Below are 19,438 nucleotides of genomic sequence, written 5' to 3'. Positions count from 1 at the left end.
GAGTCCGCGAGTAGCAGTCTCGGGCCGCCATCTTGAAAAGGTCAGCAGTTAGGACGGTTCCATCGACGATGTGGGGAAGACTGGGAACTGTGCTAAAAGAATATCAAGTATTTCTGCATACTTCCCAAGTTTCTTAGAAAGCAATAATTCAAATAACCCCCAAAGTCAACATATTTGGGCCTGGTGTGGCTAAGGGGATATTCCTTAGCAAATCCTTCTCTGGTGCAAATACCAGCTATCCCTGTCCCCTGCCTCTGGACGGTAGTACATGCCAATCGGAGCGTGTGTTCGCCACTACGACTAGTCTGCCGCACTTCCGGCCAGATCGCCGGATATCCGCTGAGTGACCCTTACAAGTCCTTTTTGATCCTGAAGTGGAATAGGTGCCGCTGTTGCTGCTTGTGTTGAGTCCAGAGCCGCAGCCGGACATGGGGCTAGAGGACGAGCAAAGGATGCTGACTGGGTCCGGAGATCCCAAGGAGGTAAGAGTTTCGGGCGGCTCGACCTCCTTTCACAGCCCTGAGGCTCAGGACCTGACCCAAAGCACGGGACCCTCTGGGCCCCCCTTTCCCACTAGAGTTTGCAGGGTCGGGAGAGCTGGTTCCCCATACCCTTCCCCAGAGCTCGTCGGGTGACCTTGGGCAAGTAGGTGACTAGGCTTTCTCTGGGCTTCGGCTTTCCCACTCTGTGAAAATGATTAAGGTTTAACGAGAGGGAAAATGCTTTGTGGACTAAATTTTTGTAAAAATGAGGCCTGCTTATGTTTTTAGTCAATTAGCTGTTCAGAGCCTCTAGTTTGACTAATTTGGGGAGCAAGCTGCCTCAGCTAGGGTCAGGGATCCTGGTATATCTTCTGTGGAGATTCCGGGCATCAGGCCTTCGGCTAGTTTCTGTGAAAACGTGATTTAGTTTTCCTTAGGTGGAGGGAAGGGAAAAGTGTCTTTGGGGACACTGTGGGGATGTGCGGTATAATTCTGTGATGAGAGAGGGAGCTCCTTCCCAGACTGAGAATGCCAATTTAATAATAATCATTTATTGGCTGCTTTCGATTCCAAGTGCTTTATATGTACTAATTCATTTAAGCCACACAATAGTCCTGTGAGGTATTAGGTAGTCATAGTATTGCCATTTTACAGATGAGGAAACAAGCATAGAGAGGTTAAATGCCTAATCTGAGGACACACAGCTAATAAATCATGGAGACAGGAATGAACTCAGACAGCATGGTTCCAGAGGAGGCTTAGCCACAGTGTTACATGGTTTTACAGAAGCCAGCTAGTTTTGTTTCCCATCTCATTTCCTATCTTTCGTTCTCTGGTCACTTCCCTGCAGTTGTTCTGGGCTTATGGGTTAAGAATAATTGGGAACTAGTTAATCCCATAATTTTTTCTAGTCTTATTTTCAGAAAAAGGACAAGAAAGAAATGGAGCCAGTCTCAGGATGTTCAACTGGTAGTATACCAGAAAGTTCAGTAGGGCTCATCACAGCAGTAGATGAGAAAACAGAAAGTAAACAAGTAGTCTGTTTTAAAATGAAGAAATCTGAGGTTTGTTATGAAGAACCTGTACATCTTGGAGATTGAATCTTTTTATTTAGTATGACCTTGGTTTTTATCATTGATATGAAGTTTACCTGAAATAGTCCATATTCAGATTTGTATTTGGATTTGTTTTCTCAAAATATGCCATGATACTTTTGACACAAAATTATCAAAATGATCAATAAAATAATCAGTGTAGTAACACTGCTAATAGGGAAAGGATATAAAGGTCTTGCTTCTAGGATACTAATTTCTGGTTTCTAACTCAGGCAGAATGGGATTTCAGTTTTTTTGAATAACTGTTTTCAGGATGAATCTTTTTTCCCTAAGAGCAAGGTTAAGAAATCTTGTTTAATGGAAAACTAGAATTGTACATTCTAAGTAATAACTTCACATTTAGAAGACACCTTTGTTAATTTGAGAATAAATAGCCTGGATTACAGTGGAACCTGCCCTGTCCCTCACTCCAGTTTTCATAAGCTTTGGTCCCTTCCTTGAAGATCATACAATGGGGCAGATTGTATGGAGTTTTGAAAACACAGTGAGGGGTTGTTGAACTAGTTTTTTTTTTTCCTCTCTATATCACCTTTTCCTTCCCTTCCTGCAAACGTGGACATGTACATGCACTGGCGGGCAGATGCTTTACTTTTGACAGGTTGAGTTACTGATCAGGCTCTACTGTGCCACAGTTTTAAGACTCTGCTTTTCCTCCCAAAGAGATTTGTTTACCCACACCCCTTGGAAGAAAAGAAGCTGACGTTGAAGTAATAGGTCGGAGAAGGCAATGGCACCCCACTCCAGTACTCTTGCCTGGAAAATCCCATGGATGGAGGAGCCTGGTAGGCTGCAGTCCATGGGGTCGCTTAGAGTCGGATACCACTGAGCGACTTCACTTTCACTTTTCACTTTCATGCATTGGAGAAGGAAATGGCAACCCACTCCAGTGTTCTTGCCTGGAGAATCCCAGGGACGGGGGAGCCTGGTGGGCCGCCGTCTATGGGGTCGCACAGAGTGTCGGACACTACTGAAGCGACTTAGCAGTAGCAGCAAGTAATAGATAGGGCCTGATGTTTTTTAAGCTTGTGAGTGGAGTTGTGTAGAGCTTTGGTGCACTTATATTGACAGTGTACTTAGAGTCTTGAAAGTTCAGCAAGCCAAAAGCAGTGACTGAAATTATCTTTAAATTCTGGCTAAAGGAGAATTTAGGTTTGGCTATTTTCATATACCCAATTCAAATTCAGAACATAGGGAAAAATGTTAGCTTTCTACCTAACTTGGTTTGGGAATGTAAGGATTAAATTTAGCTATTTCTGGCACTACTGGTATGTCTCAGAATTGAGAAGAAAATATATTTAAGTTGGGGACTTTCCTGTAGCTCAGATAGTAAAGAATCTGCCTGCAGTGCAAGTGACCCAGGTTCGATCCCCTGGGTCAGGAAGATCCCCTGGAAAAGGAAATGGCAACCCACTCCACTATTCTTGGTTGGAGAATTCCCTGGACAGAGGAGCCAGGCAGGCTATAGTGGGATCTTATTTCCTCAATCAGGGGTTGAACCTGGATCCCCTGCATTGCAAGGTGTATTCTTAACCACTGGACCACCAGGGAAGTCCCTGAATCTCCCCCCCCCCCCCCATAATTAAAACATTTAATGAGCATAAATATATGACAGATATTATAGATACGGTTAGGTATTACATATAGTATGGTATTTGCAAAATCTATACATTAAAATTGATACGGCAGTTTTACTATGACAGCTTGAATCTACATCAGAAAATGTTTGATTAGTGCTTGTTATTACTAAACTGGGAGCCCCTTAAGGATCTATTGTAATTAGTCAAATCAGTACAGATATAAAGTGCATAAACTTTTAGAGTGTTGTACACACTTAAGTTTGTTGCTAATGAACATGAGATTGTGTATCCTTGTTTAAACATACTCAGGACTTGTTTTAATCAGGTAAGGTAAGGTTACAAGCATGGAGACAACTTTTTTTTATTTAAACTACTTTATAATTTATTTTAAAATTATTTAAATTGTATAACCTGTAAAGTTGTTTATATCAGTGACCCTGTCTAGTATGATATCTATTACCCTTCTTCAAAGCATAATCAAGATAAGACAACTGTTTTTGAATGAAGTTTATTACTATAGTTCCTGACTATATATAGTTATATATATAGCGACTGAGCTGACTGACTATAGTTCCCAAGAGAAGAGGGCAGGCCATACCACCAGGGCCACATGGGGAGGTGCCAGGACCAATCAGGAGCAGAAGAAGGACTAGGTGAGGCAGGATAGGCATGTTCTGGCAAGTTTTGTTGTCGTTCAGTCACTCAGTTGTGACTCTTTACAACCCCATGGACTGCAGCATGCCAGGCTTCCTTGTCCTTCATTGTCTTCCCGAGCTTGCTCAAACTCATGTCCATTGAGTTGGTGATGCCATCTTGTCCTCTGTTGTCCCCTTCTCCTGCCTTCGATCTTTGCCAGTATCAGGGTCTTTTCCAATGGGTCGCTTCTTCCCATCAGATGCCCAAAGTATTGGAAGGTCAGCTTCAGCAATGGACCTTCCAATGAATATTCAGGCTTGATTTCCTTTAGGATTGACTGGTTTGATCTCCTTGTAGTCCGTTTCCTTGCAGTCCAAGGGACTCTAAAGAGTTTCTCCAACACCACAGTTCAAAAGCAACAATTCTTTGGCTCTCAGCCTTCTCTATGGTCTGACTCTCACATCCATACATGACTACTGGAAAAACTATAGCTTTGACTATATGGATTTTAGTCGGCAAAGTAAGGTCTCTACTTTTTAATGCGCTATCTGGGTTTGTCATAGCTTTTCTGCCAAAGACCAAGCGTCTTTTAATTTCATGGCTGCTGTCACCATGTTCAGTGATTTTGGAGCCCAGGAAAATAAAATCTGTCACTGGTTCCATTGTTTGCCCATCTATTTGCCATGAACTGATGGGACTGGATGCCATGATCTTCCATTTTTGAATGTTGAGTTTTAAGCCAGCTTTCTCACTCTCCTCTTTCACCTTCATCAAGAGGCTTTTTAGTTCCTCTTCACTTTCTGCCATAAGGGTGATGTTATCTGCATATCTGAGATTATTGATATTAATCCTGGTAGTCTTGATTCCATCTTGTGCTTCATCCAGCCTGGCATTTCCCACGGTGTACTCTGAATATAAGTTAAATAAGCAGGGTGACAATATCCAGCCTCAACATACTGGCAAGTTTAAGACTGGATAATTTAATAGGCTGTTGACTTTGGGCTGGTCCCTTTTTGTTTGGTACTTAGCCCTGATGTGATTAGTACAGGGGCAATAATTGGTTTAGTGTAGGAAAGTTAGATAAAGGTAGATGGTAAGAAGGGTTTTGGATTGGTTTCTTTGAAATTTGTGCCCCCTGGCAAGTTGTTTGCCAACTCTAGAAATTAGGCAGCCCTGGGAGGGGCTGTCTCCAGGATTAACAAGGCTCCTAAAGTGTCAAAACACCATAAAATATAGAAAAATTTAAAACATGATTAATACTGTCTATCCTCAGTAATTACAACAACACTATGATTGTGAATATATATGTCATAAAATTGCTGCTGACATTAATTTTGTTTTCATTTTGTAGGAGGAAGAGGAGGAGGAGGAATTAGTGGTAAGAGCTATCTCAGGTTTGGAACCATCTCAATAAAAGAAAGTTTTGAGTTTCATGAAACTCTTAAGAGCATTTTAAGGATACTCAACACCTTGGAGAGAATGGGAATGGAAAAATCCTTTAATACTCCTGTTTAGTTTTTCTGGCATGTGGGCCTGGGAGGCTGACACTTTTCTGGGTTTGGGGCTTCTACAATCATGGTATCAGAGAGCAGAGTAGCATCTTGAAGGCCTGGTACTCAACCATGTGCTCTTTGTGGTCTATTAAGGAACTCTAAAAGGAATCTTAAATGATCCTTCTCCATGTTCACATTGCCTTTGTAGGTGGTCAGCTGGGGTGCATAGGCCAGTTGTCCATTGAGGGGAATTAAAATTCACAGACATTATATATCCCCAAATGATGTCGTAATAAACAAGGCAGGCCTCCTCTAGATGTCCTTCAAGTTTGGCCAGGTTTCCTTTATCACCTTGTTTTTCAGATAGGACTGAGGCTTTCAGTGCATACTGGCAACCCTGGAAGGCAGGAATGTGAAACTTTCCCCTTCTACTTAGCATCAGAATTAAATGGGAGACCCCATTCTGCTCTTTCTGGCGGCAGTGTGGCTCTGCCAGGTGGCCTTCTGCACGGTAATTCAGAGACAGCACCTTGGTTTGGTGGTTGTATTAAAGCATGTGGTTTGTGGGTCTCCTAAAATCCCCATTTTGTTTTTGTTTGGGTGTGTGTTTCTCTTAGGATCCCCTAACAACAGTGAGAGAGCAATGCGAGCAGCTGGAGAAATGTGTAAAGGCTCGGGAGCGGCTCGAGCTCTGTGATGAGCGTGTATCCTCCAGGTCACAGACAGAGGAGGACTGCACAGAGGAGCTCTTGGACTTCTTGCATGCAAGGGACCACTGTGTAAGTCAGCCTAAAGTCCAGAAGGGGAAAGCTTACAGTGGCCAGGGAAGACTTGGTGATGACCACCTTTCTTTCCATCCTAGGGGCAGGACAGTGCTGAGCATTTTACATACATAATCTTACATAATCCTCTGATTCACTGAAGATAGCTTTTCCCATTTTACAGATAAAAAACTGAGGCTCAGAAAAGAGATGTGATGTTCCAGTTTAAACTGCTAAGCAGTAGGGAAACTGGATTCTGTATGTTAAGTACAAAAGGCTGTTCTTCAATATATATCCTCCAGTGTGTCTTGTACATAATAGTTAGTACAAAAATTTTTTTTTAAACTTGTTTTTGACTTCCTTACATATGTAACGGTAAGGTATTTTAATAAAGTACAGGGTAGGCAAAGTTTGATATGATTGTTTATGTTAAAACTGATTGAGTGACTAATAAGCATATGAAAAGATGCCTAACACCATTAGCTCTCAGGGAAATGCAAATCAAAATCACAATGAGATACCCCTTCACACCTCAGGATGGCTATAATAAAAAAATATGGGGAGAAATGGGTGAAGGGGGTTGATAAATAACTCCCCACAAAATAGTTAATGACCTCCACTATCATAATTTATGCTTCAGCAATCCCAACTTAGGTTTTTTAATTCTATAATACACAGTGCAAACACAGAAATGCATATGCACACATATTCGTACACAGCTCCTATAAACACATTCTAACAGTTAAAAGAAAATTTTGTTTGGCCATGCTGTGCTGCACATTTTATAGGGTTTCCTGACCAAGGATTGATCCTGTGTGTGCTGTATGGAATTCTAAACAACCATTGGACCCACTACCAAGGAATTGCCTGGAATTTTTTTTTATATATATAAGAACAAAAATCCAACTGAAGTCATACTGTTTAGAGATAAACATGTTTTCTTATATAAACTAACATTTTTAAACAAAATGAAATCATAACAACACATTTACATATAAAATATGAAGGAGCATTATATTCCTTTCCATTGATGTATATTCATATTTTATCCATCCTCTAGTTTTTAATTATTCATATAGCTTTTTCCCCATGATTTTAGTGGAAAGAGGGAAAGTTTATATACAAAACACTATGTATTGCTTTTTATATCTTAAGAAATAAGTGTTGGTGATGTGGAGAAACTAGAAACCTCATATACACTGCCTATGGGAATGTATGTTGGTATAGCCTTATTGAAAGGTCTGGCAGTTCTTCAAAAGGTTAAACTTAGAGTTAACATATGACCCAGCAGTTCTCCTAGGTGTACACCCAAGACAAATGAAAACATCTCTACACAAATTTGTACACAGATATTCCTAGAAGCATTATTCATAACAGGCACAGTTGGAAACAATATAAATGTCCATCAGCTGATAAATAAAACTTGATGTATCCACATAAAGGAATATTATTTGGCAAAAAAAAGAAATAAGTACTTTACTCAAAAAACATGTCTGTTGGTGGGGTGGATAAACAAAATGTATGTACATACAATGGAATATTATTGAGCCTTAAAATGGAAGGAAACTGACACATGCTACAGCATAGGTGAACCTTGAAAACATGCTAAATGAAATCAATCAAAAACAAAAGAACAAATATTCCACTTATATGAGGGATCTAGAGTAGTCCGATTTATTGAGGTAGAAAACTGAATGGTAGTTGCCTTTATTTAATGGGTATAGAGTTTTAGTTTGGGAAAATGAAAAAGTTCTGGAGGTTGATGGTTGTAGAACAACGTGAGTTACTTCAGTTCAGTTCAGTCGCTCAGTCGTGTCCGACTCTTTGCGACCCCATGAATCGCAGCACGCCAGGCCTCCTTGTCCATCACCAACTCCCGGAGTTTACTCAAACTCATGTCCATTGAGTCGGTAATGCCATCCAGTCATCTCATCCTCTGTTGTCCCCTTCTCCTCCTGCCCCCAATCCCTCCCTGTATCAGGGTCTTTTCCAATGAGTCAACTCTTCGCATGAGATGGCCAAAGTATTGGAGTTTCAGCTTCAGCATCAGTCCTTCCAATGAACACCCAGGACTGATCTCCTTTAGAATGGACTGGTTGGATCTCCTCGCAGTCCAAGGGACTCTCAAGAGTCTTCTCCAACACCACGGTTACTTAAGGCTACACAAATGAATTGCTTAAAATTATTAAAATGGTGAATGTTATTTAAATACTTTGAGTCAAAACTGGCTTAAGATCTGGGAATGAGATGGGTGTGGTCCCCTTCACTGAGTTATAAGCCAGCACAGGAGACAGAAGGAGAATGGTTAGTAAACTGATAAATCTCCTGGGTATAACTTCAGGATGCCCTTTACTGAACCTTCTATTTAAAGTTGCTGTTCCTTCCCCCCACCATTTTATTTTCCTCAGCATTTATCACTACCAGAAGTTATATATATATTTCTCTCATTGTTCTCTTAAGTTCTATAGGACACAGATATTGTCTTGTTTACCGTAGTGACTCAGCATCTAGAACGGTATCTGGCATATAGTAGATGTTTTATAAATATTTGTTGAATTAGTAAGCACTGTAATTGGGAATCATAAGTTTCTTTGGGAAAGACAGGAAGGACAGGAGCTTGTTAAAACCTAAATATGTAGGTTTTAAATGTTAGGTTTTAAAGGAAAGTTAAAAGATGAAAAAGTGGGAAAAAGATTCCCAGTTAAGATAGTATTCCGGTAATTGAGGGGAGTTCACTAGGGCTCAAGAAGAGTGTGAGAAGGTGAGTGGTAAGGGAAGAGGCAGTGCTGCTCCAGGTTATGAAAAGCATTGTAATTCGTGACATTAAACATGCCAGTTGATGACATTCTTTTCTTTCCCCCATCTAGGTGGCCCACAAACTGTTTAACAGCTTGAAATAAGTGTGCATATTTGTTCACCCCAGCCTTCATCACCTGGGCATTGGGATATTTCCTCATAGTTTTGAACATGATGTTTATTTGTGTAACTAAGTTCATGTGAATCTCAAGGATTTTGGCTTAGGCAAGTAATTTCTGTGTAATTATCAGCGATTTCATCTTAATAAAGTCTGGTGATCAGCAGTCTTGCCTTCTGTCTTTTTTTTTTTTAATTTAAAAATTTTAAGCATGAGGATAGATAGAATAATAATCAACCCCCATGTACTCATTACCTAGCAATAATAAGGACTTTTAAAATTTTTACTTTGATGGCATTTGCAACACTAATTGCTTAATATTAAATACTCAGTTCATATCAAAGTTTTTTTTATCTCAAAAGTGTCTTGGGAATTCCCTTGGCAGTCCAGTGGTTAGGGCTCTGAGTTTCCCCTGCAGTTGGGCACAGGTTCAGTGTCTGGTCAGGGAACTAAGATCCTGTAAGCCATGCAGCACAGCCAAAAAAATAACAGCAAACAGTTTTTGGTCTCAGTGTCCAACAAGATTGCTTTTCTTTAAAAATACTGTTTTTAAGGGAGACTGGAGAGGGGTACTGGAGTCTAAACAGGGTGAGGAAAGAGGATCTGGCCAGGCAATGCTGGCAATGGGAGACTGGGTACATAGATACAGGGGGAATTGATCCAGTAAGTAGATATATTGAAGATAATGAGATCTAGCAGAGAATGGAGTTACAAATATAGAAGAGGAAAAAACCAGAATGAAGCCTGCAGTGTTCTTATTGGTATGAACTAAATAAACACAAATTTCAATGTAAGTAAATACAGATGCCAATGTGTATATGTAGGGAATACATACATTCTTCACCTTGACCCACAAAGAGGGCTTTATTATCCAGGCAAAGGATCCAGGGCTTCTTGGAGAAATAGGTGATCCCAAGCCTGGGGTGGGAAAAGTATAAGATAAACCTGAACATTTGATTCAGAGAGAAGGAAGTGCTCAAAGAATGATAGGGACATATCAAGAGTACATAAAAACCGCTAGCCAAATCTGGGACAACTTGAGCATCAAAAACATGAAAGTACTGGATTATAACTCACTGAATAAAGCAGAAATCCATGAATCATACTAATTATATAAAGAAGCGAATCAACTGAAAGCTTGGTAAGAAGGGGATATATATTAATTATTATTTTAGAGAAAGTACACTGGAGAAGTCTAGCAGATGGATGAAAGCTGACATCACCAATAATGGGACAGATAAATGGACCTCTTACAGGCAGCAATGAGAAGAACACAGCATCACAGATTCCTGTAAGATATAGGTAAGATAAATCCAACCAGATAAATTGAGGAACATTCTATAAAATAGTACATTGTACAAAATAATCCTTACTTGTGTCAAGGGTGTGATAGTCAAGATTGCTGAAACATTTCACACAGGAGACTAGAGAGACAACACATGCAACATGTGACTCTAACCTGGATCCTTTTGTTAAGGGTATTACTGGGACAGTTGGTAAAACTTAAACGGAGTCTGAATTAGATGTCAGTGACTTAATCGATGTTAAAGCTTAGAATTATTAAAAACAAAAACATTGTAGTAAGTTCCAAGCATGTGGAATAGAGGCCAACTTGTAGTCCTGTGAACCATCCATAAGCCTATGTCTAGAGTTAGAACTTGGCACATTTCCCCATAAAAACAGTAAATTGTGATGAGGCTCCACAGTTATCACTAATAAGCTATGTAGCCTAAGGGATAGGCAAAAATGTTCCTTGTTCCAATTGGGGAGACAGGCTAGTTCAGCACTGTTCAATAGAGCAGTGTGCAGTGACGACAGAGTTCTCTTCTGTATTGTCCAATATGCTAATGTGGCTAATGTGACTGAGGTACTGAGTTTTAAATTTTATTTAATTATAATTAACTTTGAAAAGATCATGTCATCTGGTCCCATCACTTCATGGAAAATAGATGGGGAAACAGTGTCAGACTTTATTTTTTTGGGCTCCAAAATCACTGCAGATGGTGACTGCAGCCATGAAATTAAAAGACGCTTACTCCTTGGAAGAAAAGTTATGACCAATCTAGATAGCATATTCAAAAGCAGAGACATTACTTTGCCAACAAAGGTCCGTCTAGTCAAGGCTATGGTTTTTCCAGTAGTCATGTATGGATGTGAGAGTTGGGCTGTGAAGAAAGCTGAGCACCAAAGAATTGATGCTTTTGAACTGTGGTGTTGGAGAAGACTCTTGAGAGTCCCTTGGACTGCAAGGAGATCCAACCAGTCCATTCTAAAGGAGATCAGCCCTGGGTGTTCTTTGGAAGGAATGATGCTAAAGCTGAAACTCCAGTACTCTGGCCACCTCATGAGAAGAGCTGACTCATTGGAAAAGACTCTGATGCTGGGAGGGATTGGGGGCAGGAGGAGAAGGGGACGACAGAGGATGAGATGGCTGGATGGCATCCCTGACTCGATGGATGTGAGTTTGAGTGAACTCCAGGAGATGGTGATAGACAGGGAGGCCTGACGTGCTGCGATTAATGGGGTCGCAAAGAGTTGGACACGACTGAGCGACTGAACTGAACTGAACTTTGAAATAATTTATATTCAATAGTCCTGTGTGGTGACTATGTTAGACAGCAGAGGACTAGAAGTTGCATCTGAGTGATAAATGAGGGAAGCAGGCCCTCCAGGCCCTGGAAAATTGCCTTTATACTGCAGTCAACTGTTGCTTTGTAGAAAGGCACAACCAGTGTTGCCAGATCACTTGTTTTATGTGAAATCTCTCCATTGTTAAATGTGAACAACTAACTTTTCAAAGCATTAGGCTAAATAAAACACACCTATGGGCTGGGGCTTTAGCTCACTTGTTTGCAACCTTTAGTTTGCACATGAGAAAGACCTATATAATAGTAAATAGTCATACACAGAAAGTGAGCCATGCCAGAAATCAGTGCTTTGTGCTTCAGAAATAATCAGCAGACTGATATTCAATATAGCCTGCAAGACTCAGGCTTCACAGGCATACATGGTAATGGAGCTTCTGAAAATCTGAAGGATTGTGTTTGGAAATATGGGCAAAGGGCCACTTTAATCTAGAAGCTCTTTGAGCCTATTGTCCTAGCTACAGGTATGGCCAGCATCTTCCAGCCACTTCTGACTTAGAACCCACTTCAACAGTTATGTATAATCCTCCCAAATACCCATATATAATAAGTTCCCTACATATGAACCTTCAAGTTTTGAACTTTCAAAGATGTGAACATGTATTTGTATGTAAGTTCACATGTCTGGCACACATTGTCACATGCATGCATCCTCTACAAGTGGTGGTGTTTCTGTGTACTGTATAGTACTGTATAGAGCACAGCAGTACAGAATCTATTTCAAGCACAGGATATCCAGAAGCAAGTGTAAAAGCAGCAGTGATATAGCTGGTACTGCTAAGAAGCACCAAACAATAACAATGGAAACAAAAGTGAAAATAATTGAGAGTGGGGTGAGATGAAAAGATGGTAGATGTCACTTGTTCTTATAACATGAATTGCACTATTCTAAAGAAAACTGCTACTGCTACTGCTGCTGCTACTGCTAAGTCGCTTCAGTCGTGTCCGATTCTGTGCGACCCCATAGACGGCAGCCCACCAGGCTCCCCCGTCCCTGGGATTCTCCAGGCAAGAACACTGGAGTGGGTTGCCATTTCCTTCTCCAATGAATAAAAGTGAAAAGTGAAAGTGAAGTCACTCAGTCATGTCCGACTCTTAGCGACCCCATGGACTGCGGCCCACCAGGGTCCTCTGTCCATGAGATTTTCCAGGCAAGAGTACTGGAGTGGGGTGCCATTGCCTTCCCCTCTAAATAACACAGAACTGTACAAAAAATATCTTCATGACCAAGATAATCACAATGGTGTGATCACTTACCTAGAGCCAGACATCCTGGAATGTGAGGTCACATGGGCCTTAGAAAGCATCACTACGAACAAAGGTAGTGGAGGTGATGGAATCCCAGTTGAGCTATTTCAAATCCTGAAAGATAATGCTGTGAAAGTGCTGCACTCAATATGCCAGCAAATGTGGAAAACTCAGCAGTGGCCACAGGACTGGAAAAGGTCAGTTTTCGTTCCAACCCCACAAAAAGGCAATGCCAAAGAATGCTCAAACTACCACACAATTGCACTCATCTCACACGCTAGTAAAGTCATGCTCAAAATTCTCCAAGCCAGGCTTCAGCAATACGTGAACCATGAACTTCCAGATGTTCAAGCTGGTTTTAGAAAAGGCAGAGGAACCAGAGATCAAATTGCCAACATCTGTTGGATCATGGAAAAAGCAAGAGAGTTCCAGAAAAACACCTATTTCTGCTTTATTGACTATGCCAAAGCCTTTAACTGTGTGGATCACAATAAACTGTGGGAAATTCTGAAAGAGATGGGAATACCAGACCATCTGACCTGCCTCTTGAGAAACCTATATGCAGATCAGGAAGCAACAGTTAGAATTGGACATGGAACAACAGACTGGTTCCAAATAGGAAAAGAAGTACATCAATGCTGTATATTGTCACCCTGCTTATTTAACTTATGCAGAGTACATCATGAGAAACGCTGGGCTGGAAGAAGCACAAGCTGGAATCAAGATTGCCTGGAGAAATATCAATAACCTCAGATATGCAGATGGCACCAGCCTTATGGCAGAAAGTGAAGAGGAACTAAAAAGCCTCTTGATGAAAGTGAAAGAGGAGAGTGGGAAAGTTGGCATAAAGCTCAACATTCAGAAAACTAAGATCATGGGATCTGTTTCCATTACTTCATGGGAAATAGATGGGGAAACAGTGGAAACAGTGTCAGACTTCATTTTTTGGGCTCCCAAATCACTGCAGATGGTGAGTGCAGCCATGAAATTAAAAGACGCTTACTCCTTGGACGAAAAGTTATGACCAACCTAGATAGCATATTCAAAAGCAGAGATATTACTTTGCCAACAAAGGTCCGTCTAGTCAAGGCTATGGTTTTTGCAGTGGTCATGTATGGATGTGAGTTGGACTGTGAAAAATGCTGAGCACCGAAGAATTGATGCTTTTGAACTGTGGTGTTGGAGAAGACTCTTGAGAGTCCCTTGGACTGCAAGGAGATCCAACCAGTCCATTCTAAAGGAGATCAGTCCTGGGTGTTCATTGGAAGGACTGATACTAAAGCTGAAACTCCAATACTTTGGCCACCTCATGCGAAGAGTTGACTCATTGGAAAACACTCTGATGCTGGGAGGGATTGGGGGCAGGAGGAGAAGGGGACAACAGAGGATGAGATGGCTGGATGGCATCACTGACTCGATGGACATGAATTTGGGTGAACTCCAGGAGCTGGTGATGGACAAGGAGGCCTGGCGTGCTGCAATTCATGGGGTTACAAAGAGTTGGATGTGACTGAGCGACTGAACTGAACTGAACTGAAAGAACAAGATCATGGAACATGTGAAGTCTGCTGTGCTGATGCTGCTGCTAAGTCGCTTCAGTCATGTCCGACTCTGTGCAACCCCATAGATGGCAGCCCAGCAGACTCCCCTGTCCCTGGGGTTCTCCAGGCAAGAACACTGGAGTGGGTTGCCATTTCCTTCTCCAATGCATGAAAGTGAAAAGTGAAAGTGAAGTCACTCAGTTGTGTCCGACTCTTAGCGACCCCATGGACTGCAGCCCACCAGGCTCCTCCATCCATGGGATTCTCCAGGCAAGAGTACTGGGGTGGGGTGCCATTGCCTTCTCCCTGCTGTGCTAATGATGCCAACAATAATATCAAAGAAATGTAGAAAAGTGATAGAGAAACTTTTCGGTGTGTGGATGCAGGATCAACAATACTGTCAAGTTCTGCTTAGCTTAATGCTGATTCAAGAGAAAGCTAAAAGCCTTTATAAAGACTTGAAGAAGAAACACAGCGAAGAATCAGAGGGCACATCTTTTAATACTATATGTGGCAGGTTTCATCGGTCCAAGGCTAGAACCAGTCTTTACAATGTAAACGTACGTGGTGAGGCAGCAAGTGCAGATATGGTAGCTGCCTGGGAATTTACTGAAATGCTTCAAGAAATTACTGGTGAAGTCACTTATTTACCTGAGGAGGTTTTTAATGTGGATGAGACAGGACTATACTGGAAGAGGATTCCAGATCAAAGTTACATCAGTAAGGAGGAAAAGTTGATGCCAGGCTATAAAGCAGCAAAGGACAGGCTAACTCCGTTGTTTAGTGGCAATGTTTCCAGTGATTTGAAGCTGAAGCTTCTCCTCGTTTATCATTCAGAGAACCCAAAAGCCCTTAAAAACATGGCTAAAGACTCTCCTTGTGTGAAACAGTAACTCCAAAGCCTGGGTTTCACAGACCATTTTTCAGAACTGATTTTTCCACCACTTTATCCCAGAGGTAGAGAAATCTTGCTTGGAAGGTACGTCCCATTCAATAGTCTTTTGCTGCTTGACAATACTCCGGGTCACCCCATTCACGTATGGCTCTCATCCCAATGTCAAAGCAGTGCACCTGCCACCAAATACTACGTCGCTCATCCAACCCATGGACAAGGGAATTAGAATGACTTTCCATCACATTTTTCATCAGATACAAAGGTGAATGATGAACCAGGAACAATCTTGTGTTAATTTTTAAAGGACTATAACATCTACAAGGACATTAAAAAAAAAACTGACTTGGCTTGGCACGAAGTTACTGCTGTCACCATGAATGGGGTTTGGAAGAAACTTTGCCCACAGTTTGTTCATGATTTACATGGATTTGAGAAGGTACATGAAGAGTCCAAAGAGGTCTTCAGCAACTCAGTGACCCTCAGTGAGAAGCTGGAGCTAGATCTGTAAGGGGATGATTTCATTAAGCTCTTGTGCAACACAAGAAGGAAATCTGATAGAATTGGAGGCCCAGAGAAAGGACAAAGACAGGAAAGAGTTAAAAGAACTAAGTGAAGAACTGAAGAGAATTATGACACAGGAAATGGGGTGGGGGGGATTTTCTTTGAGGCACTGTTAGTTTTTGAGGTGAATTTTTGACCCAAACATAGAACAGTACATGAAGCCTACAACAGCTGTTCAGAACGCAGTCTAGTGCCACGGTGTCATCTATGATGAGAAAAAAGAGCTACTACCCAGACATCACTGGATCATTTTTTTCAAGAGGGCAGATAGAATTGAATCCAGCCAAGAACCAGAACTTGTGCCATCAACATCATGTATGAGTGAAACTGCAGCTTGCCCTCCATCTCCTCCTGTTGCTGATGGTCCTTCAGCTCTGCTATCTCCTCTCCCTCATCCAGTCAGTAACTCTTTTTGTCTGTTCACTTGATGCCAGCCCCTGTAGGCCCCTGTATGTATGTACTGTACTACTATACGTTTCAAGGTACTATACTGTAAGATTAAAACTGTTTTGTTTATTTTTTGTTTTTTAATATATTATCTGTATATAAACTATTCTAATCCTATTAGTATAGTACTATATAGCCGATTGTGTTAGTTGGTTGCCTAGGCTAACTTTGTTGAACTTACAAATTGGACTTTTGAATGTGCTCATGGAACAGAACTTGTTCATATGTAGGGGACTTACTGTACATGGTAGTATTATATTTTTTGTATGTAATCCAATCATTTTCAAACATTTATTAAGTTTTCAAACAAACAACAAAGCTGAAATTTTACAGTGAACAGCCCTAAACTCATTACTCAGATTTTAGTGAATATTTAGCAGTGTTACTACACTTGTTTTATCATAAAAAGGAAGGAGTTACCAGAGAGAGAGAGCTCTGAATTCAGCTTCAGATCAGATCAGTCGCTCAGTTGTGTCCGACTCTTTGTGACCCCATGAATCGCAGCACGCAAGGCCTCCTTGTCCATCACCAACTCCCAGAGTTCACTCAGACTCATGTCCATCCAGTCAGTGATGCCATCCAGCCATCTCATCCTCTGTTGTCCCCTTCTCCTCTTGCCCCCAATCCCTCCCAGCGTCAGAGTCTTTTCCAATGAGTCAACTCTTCGCATGAGGTGGCCAAAGTACTGGAGTTTCAGCTTTAGCATCATTCCTTCCAAAGAAATACCAGGGCTGATCTCCTTTAGAATGGACTGGTTGGATCTCCTTGCAGTCCAAGGACTCTCAAGAGTCTTCTCCAATACCACAGTTCAAAAGCATCAATTCTTCGGCGCTCAGCCTTCTTCACAGTCCAACTCTCACATCCATACATGACCACTGGAAAAACCATAGCCTTGACTAGACAGACTTTGTTGGCAAAGTAATGTCTCTGCTTTTGAATATGCTATCTAGGTTGGTCATAACTTTTCGTCCAAGGAGTAAGCATCTTTTAATTTCATGGCTGCACTCAACATCTGCAGTGATTTTGTAGCCCAGAAAAATAAAGTCTGATACTGTTTCCACTGTTTCCCCATCTATTTCCCATGAAGTAATGGGACTGGATGCCATGATCTTCGTTTTCTGAATGTTGAGCTTTAAGCCAACTTTTCCACTCTCCTCTTTCACTTTCATCAAGAAGCTTTTTAGTTCCTCTTCACTTTCTGCCATAAGGGTGGTGTCATCTGCATATCTGAGGTTATTGATATTTCTCCCGGCAATCTTGATTCCAGCTTGTGCTTCTTCCAGCCCAGCTGGAAGATATACTCTGCATATAAGTTAAATAAGCAGGGTGACAATATACAGCCTTGTAGCTCTATATAGTCAGCAAAAACAAGACCGGGAGCTGACTGTGGCTCAGATCATGAACTCCTTATTGCCAAATTCAGACTTAAATTGAGGAAAGTAGGGAAAACCACTAGACCATTCAGATATGACCTAAATCAACTCTCTTATGATTATACAGTGGAAGTGAGAAATAGTTTTAAGGGACTAGATCTGATAGAGAGAGTGCCTGATGAACTATGGATGGAGGTTCATGACACTGTACAGGAGACAGGGATCAAGACCATCCCCATGGAAAAGAAATGCAAAAAAGCAAAATGGCTGTCTGAGGAGGCCTTACAAATGGCTGTGAAAAGAAGAGAAGCGAAAAGCAAAGGAAAGATATAAGCATCTAAATGCAGAGTTCCTAAGAATAGCAAGGAGAGATAAGAAAGCCTTCCTCAGTGATCAATGCAAAGAAATAGAGGAAAACAACAGAATGGGAAAGACTAGAGATCTCTTCAAGAAAAGTAGAGATACCAAGAGAACATTTCATGCAAAGATGGGCTCGATAAAGGACAGAAATGGTATGGACCTAACAGAAGCAGAAGATATTAAGAAGAGGTGGCAAGAATACACAGAAGAACTGTACAAAAGAGAGCTTCATGACCCAGATAATCACGATGGTGTGATCACTCACCTAGAGCCAGACATCCTGGAATGTGAAGTCAAGTGGGCCTTAGGAAGCATCACTACAAAAAAACTAGTGGAGGTGATGGAATTCCAGTTGAGCTATTCCAAATCCTGAAAGATGATGCTGTGAAAGTGCTGCACTCAATATGCCAGCAAATTTGGAAAACTCAGCAGTGGCCACAGAACTGGAAAAGGTCAGTTTTCATCCCAATCCCAAAGAAAGGCAATGCCAAAGAATGCTCAAACAAACTACTTAGCACTTAGCACTTAGTGCTTAGCACTACTGCTGCTAAGTTGTGTCAGTCGTGTCCGACTCTGTGCAACCCCATAGATAGCAGCCCACCAGGCTCCTCCATCCCTGGGATTCTCCAGGCAAGAATACTGGAATGGGTTGCCATTTCCTTCTCCAGTGCATGAAAGTGAAAAGTGAAAGTGAAGTTGCTCAGTCGCATTTGACTCTTCGGGACCCCAGGGACTGTAGCCTACCAGGCACCTCCGTCCATGGGATATTCCAGGCACGAGTACTGGAGTGGGTTGCCATTGCCTTCTCCCATCCACAAGCTAAGGACGCTCAAGCTACCAGAAGTTAGGAGAGGGGCACAGAACAGGTTTTCCCTCAGGGCTGTCAGATGGAACCAACCTTGATTAAGGATTTCTAGACTCCCCATATGTGAGACAGTAAACTTCTGTTGTTTAAGCCACTCAGTTTATGGAACTTTGTTATGGAAGCCCAAGGGAACTCATACATATGTCAAAGTAAAGACTGGCTTTTCCACAGGGAAAAGGAAGTCACTGGAGGGTTTTTTGTGGGAGTTCACATGGCCATTCTCCAATTTAGAGGACAGTTTCATAGTCATACGTGTACATATGGATCAGAGCAGGAAATGCTAGAGGGAGGACTCAAATTTTATGATAAATGGTGGGGGATCTATCTAGTTTGGACTCAATCCAAGGATGCTTTCCGATACACATGCAGGCAGGCTTTAAATGGGGGACACTCAGATGAATTATGGCAGGCTAGATATTTCGGTTAAGGTAATTAATTAAAAATTTATAATTGATTTCAATATCTCTACCTTTGTTCTCTGCATCTCAGGGTTTGAGCAGTCTCTTTTAAGTATACGTTGTTTCA

At 41.5% G+C, this 19,438-nt stretch overlaps 2 protein-coding genes across 4 annotated transcripts in view; one reads left to right on the top strand and one right to left on the bottom strand.

The window, feature by feature from the left end:
- The window catches only part of PIK3R3 (phosphoinositide-3-kinase regulatory subunit 3), a 275,432-nt gene extending 266,204 nt beyond the window's left edge, over positions 1-9,228 (bottom strand). Inside the window, exon 1 of one of the 2 annotated variants that reach the window (XM_055585999.1) lies at positions 9,217-9,228. Coding sequence is in view for 1 of the 2 variants with exons in the window: in XM_055585998.1 (XP_055441973.1) it covers positions 9,217-9,222 (6 nt within the window). In the remaining variant the exon portion in view is untranslated. The remainder of the gene's footprint in view (positions 1-9,216) is intronic. The other variant, XM_055585998.1, reaches the window with a different exon arrangement.
- Positions 309-9,144, top strand: LOC129655512 (cytochrome b-c1 complex subunit 6, mitochondrial). Of its 2 annotated transcripts, XM_055586005.1 has the most exons (4): positions 309-482; positions 5,162-5,188; positions 5,921-6,082; positions 8,932-9,144. In XM_055586005.1, the coding sequence occupies exons 1-4, from the start codon at positions 429-431 to the stop codon at positions 8,962-8,964; spliced, it is 276 nt and encodes a 91-aa protein (XP_055441980.1). In that variant the 5' UTR covers positions 309-428; the 3' UTR covers positions 8,965-9,144. The 2 variants fall into 2 exon arrangements, with proteins under 2 accessions (XP_055441980.1, XP_055441981.1); XM_055586006.1 differs by lacking the exons at positions 309-482; positions 5,162-5,188 and adding an exon at positions 5,667-5,814.
- Positions 9,229-19,438: the final 10,210 nt, after the last annotated feature.

This window comes from Bubalus kerabau, chromosome 6 (assembly GCF_029407905.1).
Source record: "Bubalus kerabau isolate K-KA32 ecotype Philippines breed swamp buffalo chromosome 6, PCC_UOA_SB_1v2, whole genome shotgun sequence".
NCBI lineage: Eukaryota > Metazoa > Chordata > Mammalia > Artiodactyla > Bovidae > Bubalus > Bubalus kerabau.
The sequence above is the reverse complement of the archived record's forward strand: the minus strand, read 5'-3'. Positions and strand labels throughout refer to the sequence as shown.